The 17,551-nt window shown below is 45.1% G+C and overlaps 1 protein-coding gene across 3 annotated transcripts in view; it reads left to right on the top strand.

Annotated features, from left to right (window-relative positions):
- Positions 1-17,551, top strand: part of clip2 (CAP-Gly domain containing linker protein 2) — a 98,452-nt gene that overhangs the window by 72,447 nt on the left and 8,454 nt on the right. For all 3 annotated transcript variants that reach the window (XM_033046019.1, XM_033046021.1, XM_033046020.1), the window contains 8 exons: positions 1,948-2,005; positions 2,783-2,866; positions 3,248-3,404; positions 4,917-5,076; positions 9,004-9,174; positions 10,012-10,098; positions 13,871-13,974; positions 17,230-17,338. In XM_033046019.1, coding sequence (XP_032901910.1) covers positions 1,948-2,005; positions 2,783-2,866; positions 3,248-3,404; positions 4,917-5,076; positions 9,004-9,174; positions 10,012-10,098; positions 13,871-13,974; positions 17,230-17,338 — 930 coding nt within the window. The remainder of the gene's footprint in view (positions 1-1,947; positions 2,006-2,782; positions 2,867-3,247; positions 3,405-4,916; positions 5,077-9,003; positions 9,175-10,011; positions 10,099-13,870; positions 13,975-17,229; positions 17,339-17,551) is intronic.

The following is a 17,551-nucleotide window of genomic DNA, read 5'->3' as shown; positions in this document are numbered from 1 at the left end:
ATGGCAGCCAAGAGGGCAGAGAGGTGTCGTGATAAAGTCACATTTAAAACCAGACCACTAATTCAAAGAGTATCTTGTGTTATAAATCCATGGTGTTGTATGGGTTAGCTACAAAGGCACATAAGCCAGTGCCACACTCTCCATAATAGTGAGGCAAGCATCAACTTACAGAGCACCATTCCAGCTCTCCAGAGGAAGAAACAAGTACATCATCGAACTCATAGGTGGCCATCTTTGCCCCCTTTACCTACCAACCCCGTGTGACCTTTCACCCTGGTGTACTGCCGTTACTACTTCTACTTTGCAGTGTTTGGGTCCAAACATTCACTTGATATTTTCCTCATTGTAAAATCTCCATGAGTAAGATTTCATGCACCAAACATGAGCACTGCCGACATGGATTCCTTCATGAGGATGGCAACGACATTCCCATCAAATCAACTCCATCCTGAAGAAATTGTCATCTGCGTGAGAGGTTCAGCCATTTGTGAAAAGCTCAAATTTTTACCTTAATTTTACATTGCTTCTGTTTTCTCGGCTTTCCCTTCTTGAAGTCTGTTTCAGATTCCTCCGAATGTTATATTTTTTAATATTCTTTAAACTCCTCAAGGACCGAAGAGGACAAACGGCATTTGGTGAGATTCATCAGCCCTCTGAATTAATACTGCATGCCGTAGCCTGCATGGCTTTGCTCCGACACTATTACTTGTGGACTTTTCTGGGAACAATAATCATTGTCCTTTTCCTCTTGTCCTCTTGAGCTCTCGCTTTACAACCAGCTTCAACATCACTTAAAGGCTGCATGTCCTTCTGACGCTTGCTTAACAAAGTTAATCACGCTGCTCACTGCAGGGAACAATGTACCAGCCGACTTTGCGCAGGAACAATAAATCATAGATGCTGACACGTCACTTGGCAGATGTTATATTTAATATTGCCTTTTCTTTATTTTCTGTAGCATGGGCACCTAATCAATGATTTGTGTGTCCCAGCATCTGGGCAAAAGAGTCACATTTTCTACAAGTACAGTGTTGTTTGATGAAGGGATCAGGCTCTGCACCATTCCCTCAGCTGGTCACAGAGCGATGATGGTGCCTCGACTTGCAAGGATTCGGCGCTCTGTCAACGGCCCATCTACCAATTTGATGGCTGAACAGGAATCTCGGCCTCAATCTTGCTCGTCGGGTCTAGTGATGAACTAGTGATGCATCGTAGGGTGGGAGGAAGTGACACGGGTCATTGTACTAACATTGACCTTTACCATTAAATTCCCTCCCTCAAAGTCCAGTTGGTCTCTTCAAGCAATCTTATCCAAAACCATGGCAGTTTTGGGCAGCTCGTGAGTTGCAGATGTTACAGAGGTTGATGTACGGCATTGTGTTAGGTAGTTGGCCTCTGTAAGGGACAATTGGATTGTGCAATCCTTCACTGCCTTCTTGACATTCACCAGCTCCTCTCCTCAACGCTGCTCTCTTCCAAGGGACTCGTCAAGTGTTCTCCATTGTCAAGCAGCACCTGGCTGATGACAAGGATAAAGAACATTCTCCCCATCCTGTGCACCAGAGACTATCCTGCTTCATCCTGATGTAAAGACCTCTGATTCTCCAAGGCATTGGGAAATCATGTGTGACAATTGGAAGCTCCCACCAACATAGACTAACATTCAGCAGGACGTGAGACATTATTCAGAGGGTCAGATAAATAATGCTTTGTTCAGCCACTATCAGGAGACCAGGGTGGGAGTAACAATTCTATGAATGCTCAACCAGCAATATGCAATTAATCTCTGCTTGTTAACACTCACATTTAAAGGGTGCAGAATTTCATAATGCATATTTTATTGGATATCTATTAAAAAAAAAAAGCACTAATTTTATTTTTCCTGAGGGTTAAACAGGGAGACTGTGTGTTGCCTAAAACGCCTCAGTAATGTCCTTGTGTTTCCAGGCCATGGACAACAATAACATCTTGAAAGAGAAAATGAAAATGAAGCAATCAATGGAAGGTAACTCGATGTGATTTATGATTTTCTCTTTTTTAAGCTTTATTTAATATTTTCACACAACTTGAGGTCATCTCTAGCAAGCCCGAGGAACTCAGCAGGTCAGCGGCATTTGTGGTGAGAATGGAGAGCCAACACTTTGGGTTGGGACCCTTCTGTAGGCTGAGGGAGGAGAAAGCTGGAAACTAGTTTGGGTTGGGGCTAAGTCTGGCAAGTGATGGGTGAACGCAGATGAGGAGGGTTTATTGGGTTATGGAGGGGGGGGGAGGGGAGAGGGGGTGGGGGGTGGGGGGGGTGATTACATCAAATACTAGAGGTGAAAAGGAGTTGAAAGTCAGAAATGGAAAGAAGAGTGAAATGTACAGATGGAGTTGAGGGATATGGGTGAAACGAGACAGGGAGGGGAAAGGGGAAATATATGACTTGGGGATGGGAGATGAGCTTAGGGAAGAGGAGGAAGGAATGAGGTGACTCAGATGATGTGAGAAACATCTGCAAATCCCTCCCCCCCCATCCCCACCCCCTCCTGGATCCACCTATCATTTGCCAACTTTTGCCCACACACCTACCTCTCTTTTCCAGCTTTCTCCCCTCTCCCCCACCTATTCCATCAATCTGAAGAAGTGTCCCGACCCAAGATGCAGTCCCTCCACAGATGCTGCCTGACCCGCTGAGTTTCTCCAGCCCTTTATTTCTTGCTGAGGGTTCCAGCATCTGCAGTTCCTTGAGTCTCTGAGCTAACCCCATATTCTCTATGCTTTTGTGCCTCTACACCGTCAGATTTATTGGACAACCTCAGTAAAAGGGAAAAGGACGTCTCTTCAATGTCGTCGCAGATTGAGTTATTAAAAACCCAGGTTGTCGGTAAGTCAGTTGAACGTGATTGTTCTTCCGTATTGTGTTGAGATAAACACGACTGGACTTTTTTCATTATTTAAAGTATTATAAAAAATTAAATGACCATATTTGCAGGAGGACTTGCGGTATTCCTCAGGAAACTTTCCTCCTTTTATACTATTTTGTCCTGTGAGCGTATAAATAGCTATAATAAATGAAAACATGTTACCCATTAAGAGCATGCTTGCTGAGCGGAGCGGATCAAGAGTGTTTTACTGTCATATGTCCCAGATAGAATAATAAAGTTCCTCCTTGCTGCATTTGATTATTTCTGCAGAATAGCCAGGTATAGAATTTTCTGCACAGTAATTGCGTCAGAATATTAGCCATGCCTTTTTGATCCCACAGCTCTGGAACACAAGTCGAAATCTTCGGAGAAAAAGGTTGACGCAACCACGAAGGAAAAAGTCAAACTGGAGATGGAGCTGGAGGCCTTGACCCGCAAATCCCACGACGCCTCCGGACAGCTTGTCCTCATTAGTCAGGAGCTGCTGAAAAAGGAGAGGTGAGGGTTGTTCAACTCGCGTCGGTGCCGAAAAGACATGTGGGTACGTTGGAAAGAAGCTGACGTTACCGCAGCAATTGCTATAGAGAAGGTAGTGCTTGGGGAACGATCAGGAGTACAAGTAGCTGTGAAAAGCTTCAGCAGAGTAACAATGGATGGGGAAAGGCATCTGAACAGATATTTGAAGTTCCTACTGATTTTACATTCATTTGCAAGAAATGTGGCTTTGTGAACCTGAGAATATTAAAAGAAATGCTGCATATATTTTGTTTATTGAGGGAACAGGTGAGAAATGCTGCAATGTTTTGAATAATGTTGCAGTAACTCAAAAAATCCAGTACTAATTGCAGGAATGGCTTCATGCAGTGTAAGTTCATTCAAGTACCTCCTCCACTACTATGTAGCACGCTGCCCAGAGGTCGTTCCTGCAATACACTCCACACTTTGAAATAGATGCAAACAATTTATTTTTGCCACAGAAGAAGGTACGGAGAGATGGTCAAAATGTTGTTAAATGAATTGGTGTATAAATGAATAAACTACCTATACATTATGTTATCCTTAACCATAAGGTAGACACCAAAAGTTGGACTAACTCAGAGGGTCAGGCAGCAGGTTGCATCTGCAGTTGCTTCTTACGCATTTTCTCCTTAATCATAGTTCACTTAATTTCAGTGTTGAATCACTAGCAGCTTGAACTGTTTAATGTAGAATATAGAGCAGTGCAGCACAGGAACAGGTAATTCATCACTGTGAGCTAATCTAATCCCTGTTGCCTGCACATGATCCTTATACCCTCCACTCCCTGTAGATCCTTGTGTCCATTTAAACACCTCTCAAACTCCACCATCATATCTGCCTCCACCAAAACCCCCAGCACTGTGTTCCAGGCACCCACCATCCTCTGTGTGTGGGGACAAATAAAATTGCCCAGCACATCTCCTTTTAAATTTTGCCCCTTTCACCTTAAAGCTAAGTCCTCTAGTTTTCAATATTTCCACCCTAGGAAAAAGGTTCTGACTGTCTAATCTATTTATGCACCTAATAACGTTGATGCTTCTCTCAAATCTCCCCTCAGCCTCCGAGGCTCCAGAGAAAACAACCCATGTTTCTCCAATCTCTGGTATTTTTAAAATGGAGATCGACAGCTTCTTGATTAGTAAGGCTGCGAAAGGTTATGGGCTGCGAAAGGTTATCAGCCATGATTGAATGGCAGAGTAGACTCGATGGGCCAAATGGCCTAATTCTGCTCCTATGATTTGTGAACGTAGATTATACCCTCAAATCCAGACAGGTTTAAACTTTAAAATTAACAGAATTTCCTAGTAGGTGGATACCTTTCAATGTACAGTTTGGTGTTAGACTTGGGGCAGACTAACGGCACAATGTACAGATTTGTAATGGCTACCATTTATCAAAATGCTTGCATCCTTACTAATGCTGGTTTTCATTTCCACCGATGACATCCATTTGTTTCTCTTCATTGAACCTTTCAATCGTCTGGGAAACGAGGAATCTAAACGAACTCCGCTCACTGTTACTGGAGACCAATCGTCACTCCTGTGCCGGAGAAAAGGACCTCAGCCGGGAAGTTCATAAATCTGAGTGGAGAATGAAGGAACAGAAGCTGCAGGAAGACATCAAGGTCCTCCGAGAGAAACTCTATGTCCTTGTAAGTAAGCAGCAGCCCTGTGCACCAACATTGAACTCCAGCCTCTGAGCCGCAGCATAGATCAGGAGCCGTGAATCCAGAGATTCATTGCTTTGGATTTACTTCAAAACCATTGTGTTACTTGGGACTAGAGGGATCAATGGCCATTGAGAGAAGGCAGTAACATGATGACCAGCAATGATCATATTAAATAATGGAGGAGATTCGTAGGGGCAAACCGTCTTCTCTTGGTTTTATTTTCTATCTTTACAAACACATAGTCATCTTCAGGAAAGGTTTATTCGTGGAATAAATAAATACAATTCATTTTCTTTTTAACAAGAGCTTTTTGTTTGCCAGAGCATGGGAATCGAGAACCAGCGGACATAGGTTTAAGGTGAGAGAGGAACCTGATGGGGCAACTTTTTCGCACACAGGATGGCAGATATATGGAATGAGCAGCCAGGGGAGGTAGTTGAGGCATGTACTATAACAACGTTTAAAAGATGTTTGGATAGGTATATGGACAGAAAAGGTTTAGGGATAGATACATAGATACATAGAAAATAGGTGCAGGAGTAGGCCATTCGGCCCTTCGAGCCTGCACCGCCATTCAATATGATCATGGCTGATCATCCAACTCAGTATCCCGTACCTGCCTTCTCTCCATACCCCCTGATCCCTTTAGCCACAAGGGCCACATCTAACTCCCTCTTAAATATAGCCAATGAACTGGCCTCAACTACCCTCTGTGGCAGAGAGTTCCAGAGATTCACCACTCTCTGTGTGAAAACGTTTCTTCTCATCTCGGTCCTAAAGGATTTCCCGCTTATCCTTAAGCTGTGACCCCTTGTCCTGGACTTCCCCAACATCGGGAACAATCTTCCTGCATCTAGCCTGTCCAACCCCATAAAAATTTTGTACGTTTCTATAAGATCCCCTCTCAATCTCCTAAATTCTAGCGAGTATAAGCCAAGTCTATCCAGTCTTTCTTCATATGAAAGTCCTGACATCCCAGGAATCAGTCTGGTGAACCAAGACTGGATATGGGCCAAGCGTGGGCAGGTGGGATTAGAGTAGATGGACCACATGGTCAAGCTAGTATATGGCTCTCTCACTTTGATCAGTTGGGTGTACTCTTCCATTCTGGCTGCCCCCTGTTTAATGCACTTTAATGAGCCAATTCTACCAGATTGGGGAGGAAGAACTATTCTATTTTCAGCAGTGAACCCCGGGAATAGCACAGTAATAGTTGCATAGAAATAAAGAAAATGGGTGCAGTAGTAGGCCATTTGGCCCTTCGAGCCAGCACCGCCATTCAATATGATCATGGCTGATCATCCAAAATCAGTACCCTGTTCCTGCTTTCTCCCCATATCCCTTGATTCCCTTAGCCCTAGGAGCTATATCTAACTCTATATCTAACTCTCTCTTGAAAACATCCAGTGAATTGACCTCCACTGCCTTCCGTGGCAGAGAATTCCACAGATTCACAACTCTGTGTGTGGAATTTTTCCTCACCTCGGTCCTAAATGGCCTACCCCTTATTCTTAAACTGTGACCCCCTGGTTCTGGACTCCCCCAACATCGGGAACATATTTCCTGGCTGTTAATAATAATAATAATAATAATAATAGATGGGATTTATATAGCGCCTTTCTAATACTCAAGGCGCTTTACATCGCATTATTCATTCACTCCTCAGTCACACTCGGTGGTGGTAAGCTACTTCTGTAGCCACAGCTGCCCTGGGGCAGACTGACGGAAGCGTGGCTGCCAATCTGCGCCTACGGCCCCTCCGACCACCACCAATCACTCACACACATTCACACACAGGCAAAGGTGGGTGAAGTGTCTTGCCCAAGGACACAACGACAGTATGCACTCCAAGCGGGATTCGAACCGGCTACCTTCCGGTTGCCAGCCGAACACTTAGCCCATTGCGCCAATCTGTCGTCCCAATTAATGACTGAAGGGTACATCGTCCTCCTGTTCTACAGTTTATTTGAAGATTTGCACGACGCTGGATCACTTGAGATAGGAAGGTGGGCACCAAGGTTTGTCGAAAATGCAGCCACGGATTATCGTTAACTATGTTTTTTGATCATTATTTTGTGTGCATGAAAGGCCGTCAGTATTGGTAGCGAGCAACATTTCCGTTTTGTCATGTGGTGCCACCATTGACAAATTCAGGGTAGGTACCTTGCAATGCTGACAATTACATGGGTGTTTTATTGAAATTACGATTCCCTCTGGACTATCGTAATGTAGGGTTTAAAGAAAGTTGGCTATGGAAATTATAAAACATTTTACAGACAGTGAATCGGAACAAAAGAATTACTCTTGTATTATATCATTGTCTAGATCAGCTACATTACAGAGAGAGACAAAGAGACACAAAGGACAGCCCAGTTTATCAAGGTATACTTCAATGGCGCAGTAGGGATTATGATGGAATCCACAGCTAATTACAGGTTCTTGCCCGAGTGCCTGTTGTCCATATCATAAGTCCTACCCAACGTTCGCTGCCTGCATCAGAAATATTCCTGAGGTTCAGAATTTAGGCTGCAGCACCACTTTCTTTTGCTTTGACTTGGTACTTCATTGGCTGTGCAGTGATTTGGGCACCCTGGAGCCGCAACAGGTGCTGCATACTTTCAGGTTTCTTTGGTTGTTCTTTCTGTTAACAGGAACATTGACTTTCTGTTTAAAAGTGCTGCACTTTTAGTCTGCTTTTTTTTTTTTTTGTTGCTGATGTGGCTTTTTGAATGTAAATTAACAGCGAGCTTTTGCGACGCAAATCTTTCCAAGATGTATGTCTGCTGCACAACCTCTGATTTTAATGACGCATGGATTAACACAGAATAATACATTTGTGACCCTCTATGATTAATGTTAGACTCATTTAAACACAACAAACCCACAATCAATATTTCTCAAGACCCAGTTTGAAACTTATCAGGTAAAAGCTGATTTTGTCGTGATAAGTTCATGAGACATTGGAGCAGAATTAGGCCATTCAGCCCATTGAGTCAGCTCTGCCATTCAGTCATGGCTGATCTATTTTTCCCTCTTGACACCATTTTCATGCCTTCTAACCGTAACCTTTGACACCCTTACAAACCAAGAACCTATCTATCTCTACTTTAACATAACCCAATGAGGCCCTCCACTGCCATCTTAGTTTTAGTTTAGTTTGGAGATACAGCTCAGAAACAGGGTCTTCAGCCCACCATGTCCGTATCGACCAGAGATCCCCGCATCACTAAAACTATCCCACACACACTCCAGAGACAATTTACAATTTTAACAAGCCAAATAACTTGCAAACCTGTTCTGCTTTGGAATGTGGGAGGTAACCGGAGCTCCCGGGGAAAACCCACGCAGGTCATGGAGAGAACATAAAAACTCTGTACAGACAAGTACCTGTAACCAGGATCGAACCCTGGTCTTTGGCACTGTAAGGAAGCAACTCTACCACTGTGCAACCATTGTGACAATGAATTCCACAGATTCACCACCCTCTGGGCTAATTCAGTTCCTCCTCATCTCCATTCTAAAGGCGCGTCTTTGTATTCTGAGGCTGTGCCCTGTGATACTAGACTCTCCCTAACCACCACAGCTATAGAGCAGTTTCAGCCTCTCTGAGCATTATGAGTGAACATTGCCTCCATTCGGACAAACTGATCATTCTTGACCCCCTTAGAAATACGAGGTAAATGGTAAACAAAACTAACAAGGATAAGAAGCTGAAAAGGAAAGCAAACTATTGTGCATGCTGGGTGATGATTCCCCGCACTCCAGGATTGCTGGAATCATTGTGACAAACCAATTTTCCCATTTGATTTTTATTGTATTAAAGAGAGTTCAAGGGATTTTTATTTTATTTTATTTTACAGCATTTTTCATCACCGATCTGCACCGCAGTGACTTTCTCTCTGTTTCCAGGGTACTGAAAAGTACAAACCCGATCAGAAACGGCGGCCCGTTTCTCTGCAAGACACCGAGACCGACACCGAGATCTCCAAACTGCAACAAAGGCTGGTTAACACTGAAGAGGCCTTGCGCAGCGCCCTGGATCAGAACCAGCAAATGGAGAAACTAATGCAAGCCATGCAGGCAAGTACCCAGCTCCTTCATCAATCCCTCCACCTCTATTTTAAAACCACCCTCTAAAATCTGTGAGTTTGGCCAAGCTTTCGGTCATCTGCGATGATGTGTGCTTCAGTCAAAACTGACTTGATGGCACTCCGATCGTGTACCTTGGCGCACTTTACTGTGTTGCAACTGCTGTGTAGATGCACTGCCCAACCAGTCAAGCCCAATAAGCTTGCGGACAAAAGAGGCTGCAGATGCAAGTGAGAAGCTAAAGAACACTGGAGATACTCTGCAGGACAGGCAGTACCTGTCAGTTAATGTTTCACTAAAAAATCTTTCTATTAGCCCTGATGAAAAGTAATCAACCTGAAATATCAACTGTATTTCTGTCTCCACGGACACTGTGGACATTCCACATACACTGTAATGTGTATTTCCGGAATTCTCTTATTTTACTGCGGTTTCCAACATCTGCAATTATCTTTTTTGCCTGCCGATTACTGGTTTAGATACTTCCCTTCACAGGCAGGTTTTCGCTTCCTCGGTTTTGAGCAAGGGCCAGATGCCTGTCTGAAGAAGGGTCTCGACCCAAAACCTCACCATTCCTTCCCTCCAGAGATGCTGCCTGTCCCCCTGAGTTACCCCAGCTTTTTGTGTCTATCTTTTGCCTGAAACTCTTTCCGCAGATGCTGGCCGGACCAGCTGAGCTTTTGCAGCATTTTCTGTTTGCACTACCATCGCAATTGTCTTTTCCCATCTCTGAATGTACAACGTGTGGATAGGTGATACAGATGGTGATTCTTCAGGTGCACTTTTCCGCCTGTAGATAAACAGTGTCCTGTTCTTTCTGTGTTCCAGACACTGGATTGCGCCAGTTCAGCCAATGGGGTTCATCAACGGAGTCAACTTGAAGCCATGACAGACAGCAGGTGCTTCAAGCAGGAGGTAAGCACAGATTTCAGCTGCTTCAATATCTCTGTCTGAAATGAAACAAAAAGCAAATGACCTTGATGTAGGGAAGCACCAACTCTTAGTCACACATCGGGAGACACTAAAAGGCTATTTCAGCTGCCACACGATCTCCTTGTAGAGTCAATGATTCCCAGTTTTCCCGAGTGATCGGGTATTCACCAGAATCTGGAGCTGCCTCCCACAATTATCTCTTTAGAAAGAGAGCAGGAGGCAACTGCAATGTGCTTATGCCCCTGTCCCACTTAGCAAACCTGAACGGAAACCTCTGGAGACTTTGCGCCCCACCCAAGGTTTCCGTGCGGTTCCTGGAGGTTGCAGGTGGTTGCCGGAGGTTGCAGGTAGTGGAAGCAGGTAGGGAGACTGACAAAAAACCTCCGGGAACCTCCGGAAACCGCACGGGAACCTTGGGTGGGGCACAAAGTCTTCCGAAGTTTCCGTTCAGGTTTCCTAAGTGGGACAGGGGCAACAGTCCGGGAAGCCTTGTATTGCTCGCTCTTCACACTTCAAATTATCCTTGAGATATGAAGTCCTGAAGAGCTGCAATATCCAAGAATTGTCCAAGCAATCACGTGTTCCGACACCTTGATCTTATAAACCTTGCACTCGACTTATTGACTGCTCCCTGTGCTTGACCATAATATTTTAATCATCTGTGATCATGGACATCACAATATCTATGCTTTCACTATTTAAAGTGCATTGCATTCTATCCATTTTAGATCCAAAGTAGACGACTTATCAGTTTGCCTTCCATTGTGAAATCCATTTATCCCAACATTTGCTCAATTGTTCAACCTATTAGTGTGTGTAATTTTATCTTTCTCTCTACACTAATGATACTGTCTATCTTCCTAATGTCAAACTTATTTTCCATCCCATCAGTTAAATCATGAAAAATGCATAGAGTAGTTTCTGCCTCGAAGCAGATCCTTGCAGGACATCTAGCAATTAGTGAACCTGCCCATTACCTCCAGTCTCTGTCTCCAGCCACTCAACCTATTTCACCGAATCAATAGATTGCCTTCAGTTTCACGAGCTTCATCTTTAGCTTCCCACTGATCTCGGTAAAATTAAAAAAATTACAAGCAGCACTGGAGTTGCTGCCTAATGCCCCTGTCCCACTTAAGAAACCTGAACGGAAACCTCTGGAGACTTTGCGCCCCACCCAAGGTTCCCGTGCGGTTACCGGAGGTCCCCAGAGGTTTTTGTCAGTCTCCCTACCTGCTTCCACAACCTGCAACCTCCAGCAACCACCTGCAACCTCCGGGAACCACACGGAAACCTTGGGTGGGGCGCAAAGTCTCCAGAGGTTTCCGTTCAGGTTTCCTAAGTGGGACAGGGGCATAACAGCGCGATAGACCGGGGTTCGATCCTGACTACCCGTGCTGTCTGTATGGAGTTTATACATCCTCCCCATGACCTGCGTGGGTTTTCGCCGGGTGTTCCAGTTTCCGCCCACACTCCAAAGACGTACAGCTTTGTAAAGTTGTAAATGGTCCCTAGGGTGTGGAGGATAGTGTTCATGTGCGGGGATCGCTGGTCGGCGCGGACTCGGTGGGCTGAAGAGGCTGTTTCCGCGCTCATCTCTAAACTAAACTAATTTATTCTCTGCCGATAGTCCCAGTGGGAATATGGGAGCATAGGGCGGGACTGACTGCAGAGGCATGAATCAGCATTGTAATAAACTCATTCATCGCTCATGTTTAATTTGCCTCTACAAATGCGTCAGATGGAAATTCCTTACAATGTCCCAACTTCCTGCATCATTGGATGTCAGTGGAAGGCATTACAAACAAAAAATAAAGTTGGGTCTGAGGAAGGGTCTCGACCCGAAACGTCACCTATTCCTTTTCTCCAGAGATGCTGCCTGACCCGTTGAGTTTTTGCGTCTATCTTTGGTTTAAACCAGCATCTGCAGTTCCTTCCCATACACCTTTAATTGCACTCTGTGGTGTTCATAACATCACCACCAGATGTCACTGCCACAGGCACCTCAACACATCCTTGCTTGATGAGGGAATTCATGCGACAAGGGACCCGACATCTCCATGTCGCCCTGGAGCCTCTTGGAATTAAGCAACAGTGTCCCAGATGCTACTGCAGCGTAAACCAAGCATAGACTGAGCAGCTGTTTTGCCAAACACTTATGCCACCATAAGACCGCCGAGGTCTGCTGGAGTTCCTGGTGGCTAGCCATTTTAATCCCCCCCCCCCCCCCCCCAATTACCATACTGATCTTTCTGACCTTGGCCTCCTCCACTGCTAGACAGAGACCACATGCAACTTGGATGAACAGTAACTCATATTCCGCTTGGGTAGCTTTCAACCCAATGGTGTGAACAATGAATTCTCCAATTTCAAGTAATGTTCCCCCCCCATCCTTTTACATCACTTAAAAGAGAGGTGTAGGGGGGGGGAACATTGTCTGTCCATTCCTTCCACAAACCCATTGAGATCCTTCAGCATTTTGGGGGTTTTTTGCTCAAGATCCCAGCATCTGCGCTCTCTTGTATCAGAGTTAGAAGAAAATTCTGATTGTCTTCTCTGTTTTTCCCCCCTCTAGTTGAAAAAAACTGGCAGTACCAAGAAGGTTTTTGGGCAGCACAGTGGCCCAGGATGTAGAGCTGTTTTCCACACGCACCAGCTACCTGGATTGAATCCTAATCTTTGGTGCTGTCTGTGTGGAGTTTGCACGATTTTTCCTGTAACTGCATAGTGCTCCTTTTATTTTTCTTATCCAAAAGGCATGGCAGTCGGTAGGTTAGCTGGCTATTTAAATTGCAACTTAGTGTAGTTTAGAAATCCAGCATGGGAAAGGGTCTTCAGCCCACTGAGTCCATGTTGACCATTCATACTAGTTCCATGTTATCCCACTTTCTCATGCGCTCCTATAAACCTGGGTATGTGGGAAGCAACTGGAGGGAACCAACGTGGTCACAGGGCACTGTGAGGCAGCAGCTCCACCCGCTGCGCAACTGTGTCGTCAAACTTTGGTGTTGGTGAGTGGTAAAATCTGGGGTAGGTTGATGGAACTGTGGAGAAAATGAAATGGATTGGTATACAATGAATATCTTTAATGATGAGTGAAGACACAGACAACGGGGCCGGTTTCTGTGGTAAATGAGTTGATTAATGCAGTGGGGGCAGGGGAGGAATCCACCAGGAAGTTGTCTGACCAAAGCTGACGACCTGAATGTAGATTGTATCTTGATCAAGGCTCACTCCATATCCCCCCCCCCCCCCCACCCCCCCCCCACCATCCCCGTCCATAGCTCCAGCCCCCCACTCCAACCCCCCCCCCCCCCCGCCTCAGTTCACAAGCCCCTCCCCAATCTCGACTCGGCCTGTTTCTGCCTCCGCCACTTCTCCTACTCACTCACTTTTCTCAGTCTGAGACTTTTCCTCTCGGTAACAAAACATATTTTTCTTGCTCTGATCTCAAACATTGTATTCCATTGTTGATTTACAACATGATTAAACTGCAATTAATTTATAATCATTTTTATAATCACCTGATTAATTGCTGACAGCCCCATTTATAACATTATAATGGTGAAACTGCTGATAGTTATATTGCAATATATTCTAATTACAAATTTAATCCTGAAGGCAGTGACTGATATTTCCTTTGAGTGTTGCCAGCATTTCAGTTTTTATCTCAGCTTCCTGGCATCGGCAGTATTGTGCTTTTGTATAACATTTAAAGCTCGGTGACTTTACCTCCCAATTTTCTGCCTTCCCCCAGGAATACTCGCGGTCACGCTCCCCCCAGCGCCAGAACGATTCCTGCCGAGCGAAGCAGCTGCTGGTGACCGAAAACAGGAGGATAGAAAAGCTCTTCAAGGAAATGTACGTCTTCCCTTAGTTACCGCCACAGTGCCGGGGCTGAGGATGTAGCCCAGGGCCAGAGGGCCTGAGGCAAGGCACAGCCCATCACCCTGTAACCCACTGGGCTGCCAACCTCTGCCCATGGCCGGGGGCAAGGCAAGGCGAACCCAAGGGGGCGGGAGAAAGAGAGACGGTGCTGGTGTACCTCAGCAGGGGCAGGGTTCCCTGGAAAACATGGATAGGTGATGTTCCGGGTGGGGACCCTCCTTCATTCACCAATCGCGTTCCAACATGGTATGGAATCTGTTGACCAATTGAGGGGACCGATAGAGCTTAGAGCTTCCATTACCCGAGAGATTCCCCCAGTGACTCCTGCCTCCCCCCGCTCCCCCCCCCCCCCCCATCACTCCGTACGTTTCGTCTGAAACATAAACAGCAGAGGGAGATGGGAACACCCTCTCATAGAAATATGAATTGGAATTCCCCACCCATCGCAGTGCTCTGGCCTGTTGTAAGTATTGTTTTGTTTTGACATTAATATCACGTGTTTTTTCCAGTATGATCAATTCGGCCATTAATAGAAACATATAAAATAGGTGCAGGAGTAGGCCATTCGGCCCTTCGAGCCAGCACCGCCATTCAATATGATCATGGCTGATCATCCAACTCAGCATCCTGTACCTGCCTTCTCTCCATACCCCCTGATCCCTTTAGCCACAAGGGCCACATCTAACTCCTTCTTAAATATAGCCAATGAACTGTGTGGCCTCAACTACATTATGTGGCAGAGAATTCCACAGATTCACCACTCTCTGTGTGAAAAATGTTTTTCTCATCTCAGTCCTAAAAGACTTCCCCCTTATCCTTAAACTGTGACCCCTTGTTCTGGACTTCCCCAACATCGGGAACAATCTTCCTGCATCTAGCCTGTCCAACCACTTAAGAATTTTGTACGTTTCTGTAAGGTTCCCCCTCAATCTTCTGAATCTTTTAATGGAATTAAAACACTTTGGCTCAATTCCCCGTTAGAACCCGAAACAAAAGCTAAGTCTCTCGGAGAGAAATTGCTTGGTAGTCCTTATGGTTATATAGTCCTTCCTTCAGAATGAAATTCTTTAAACTGGCCACAGATCGCGCGGATTGCAATGCAGAAAGAAGACTTTCAATCACTTGCTGGTGCATCTGGAAATCAAACAATTGCAGATACTGTAAATCTGAACTAAAAACAGAAAGTACTGGAAACACTCAGCAGGTCAGGAAGCATCTATGGAGAGAGAAAAACAAAGTTAATGTATTGGGTTTAGTTTAGAGATACAGTGTGGAAACAGGCCCTTCAGCCCATTGAGTCCGTGCTGGCCAACGTTCAGTAGTTCTATCCACTATGCACTAGGGACAATTTACGGAAGCCAATTAACACGGCTTTCGAATGTTGGAGGAAACTGAAGCGCCCACGTGGTCACAGGGAGAGCGTGCAAATTCTATACAGCCAGCCCTCATAGTCAGGATTGAACCCGGGTCTCTAGCGCTGTAAGGCAGCAACTCTACCGCTACGCCACTGTGCCACTTGTCAAAGAAACTCTGTTCTCACTTGCATCTACCGTTGCTGCAACTATTGGTGCATGTTTCGTGGTGGAGCTGCAAAGCCTCTGCCTCATTTACCCCTGTGACAATGTACCTAGTCGGCAGACAACCCAAGGAACATCCCTGCCCTCTGTGTCACTGTCAGCTTGAAGCTGATGGCCTTTCACCATCACTGACTTCTCGTGGATAAAATGGTCTTCCCTGGTCATTCCAGCACAATTTGAAGATGTACAGTGTAAATGTAAAACAATAATTTGTTAGACTTGCCTAAGCTAGTGGAAAGATTAGAGCCATGGAATCATACAACATTGAAACAGGCCCTTCAGTCCCTCGTATCCATGCTGACCATTGAACCCATCCGTACCATTTCATTGTACCCACATTTGGTCTGTAGCCTTCTGTGGGTTTTTTTGCCAATTCAAGTACTTGTCAGGTTGTGAGAATCTGCCTTCCTATTCTCATGCAGTACATCCCAGATTCCTACCACTCTGTGGGAGGGGAGGGGAGGGGTGGGGTTGGGGAGAAAATGCCCTCAAATCCCTCTAGATCTCTTGCCTTTCACTTGAATACTCAATAACCTCCTTCCATTCAGTTTCCTACCTATGACACCACCCTAGATAACCTTCACTATGGACTCTGTACAGGCTTAATTTCCTATAATGGGCGACCCAAACTCTTACATTTATTCCATGACCTTCCCATCGACTCATGTTGTCTTCATTATATCAAATGAGCCTATTTATAATATGCAGGGAATGTGACCTAGTCTGATGAAATCGGGCATAAATGAGAATCAAAAGGTAAGAACTGATTGATGGGGTAATTACTGCTTATAGAGAGGGTCTTGTATGAAGCTTGATGTGGAAATGAGATCTGTTGGAGGACGTGGGTTGTATTTCATGGCCTATCCATATTTGTAAAGAGACAGATTCTTATATTCTATATATAATTGGATAATTTGATATGGTCCAGATCCCTTAACCTACAATTGTTTATAATTGCATACACTTACAAGAACAGAGATATCAGAATGATCTGAATTATTTATGTCAAAGTCGTGGTGATTTGACCATTTGGAATAAGCTGTTTCTTCTGATATTGGCACCAAGCTGCAAATACATTTATACATCAATCTTGCCCTCAAAGATTTCATTTGCTAAATGCAGGGGCGGGAAACCCGGGGGGGGCCAGAGGGGACACGTCCCCCCCCCCCATGTTTTGAGAGGCGGGCGACATCCCCGCCTGGTTAACTTGCCTGGGCTTGCGGGAAATATGGCCAGCGCGGAGAAGCAGCGCTGGTGTCCCGTCAGTCGACAGGGCTGTAGTTAACCCGGTGAGACAGGCAGTTGAGCTGCATTTAGCGCTGGATTGAGCGCGTGTGTGAGTGTGCGCATGCGCGCACGGCCGCCAAAAAATTGTGTCCCCCGTCCCCTCCATGTTTTGATAGTGAGTTCCGTTCTTGGCTAAATGTGTGCATCTTGAGATTGAGTTATACTGCATGTTAAAGAACTTTAATCACAGTTCCATGTGGGAAATGTAGCTGTAAAATAGCAATCATAAACCTTTCTTCAACAAAGCAATTGGAAGAGTACTTACATTCCCACGTCCACATGCCAAAGACATAAAAGATTTAAACAAGACAGTTTATGTAAGGATTGAGTCATTAAAGGGCTGCTTTTGTGTTTCTCCACACAGAGAAGAGATGAGTGTTTGTGCATCCCCTGAATCGCCCCAATTGAAAGGCTCCGGAGATCTTCCAGTCAGACAATCTACGTCAAGTGATCGAAGCGAGACTGCAGAAAAGGTCAGGCCTTTGCCACGGAAAAAAAAATCTTGTGCTTGCTGAAAAACAAAGACAAATGTATAATAATCAAAGCCAATGCACCACAGTAGTAAGAGAGATCGCCATGGTAGCAACAGTTAAATTAACAAGAGTTACATCATGACTAGTTTGGTTTCTAGACGTTCCATGTTATGGGTGGAAAAGAGGGACTTGGGAGCAGGATTAAAGGTTCCA

The sequence above is a fragment of the Amblyraja radiata genome, chromosome 28, assembly GCF_010909765.2.
Source record: "Amblyraja radiata isolate CabotCenter1 chromosome 28, sAmbRad1.1.pri, whole genome shotgun sequence".
NCBI lineage: Eukaryota > Metazoa > Chordata > Chondrichthyes > Rajiformes > Rajidae > Amblyraja > Amblyraja radiata.
Note: the sequence above shows the minus strand (reverse complement) of the source record. Positions and strands in the feature narration are given on the sequence as shown.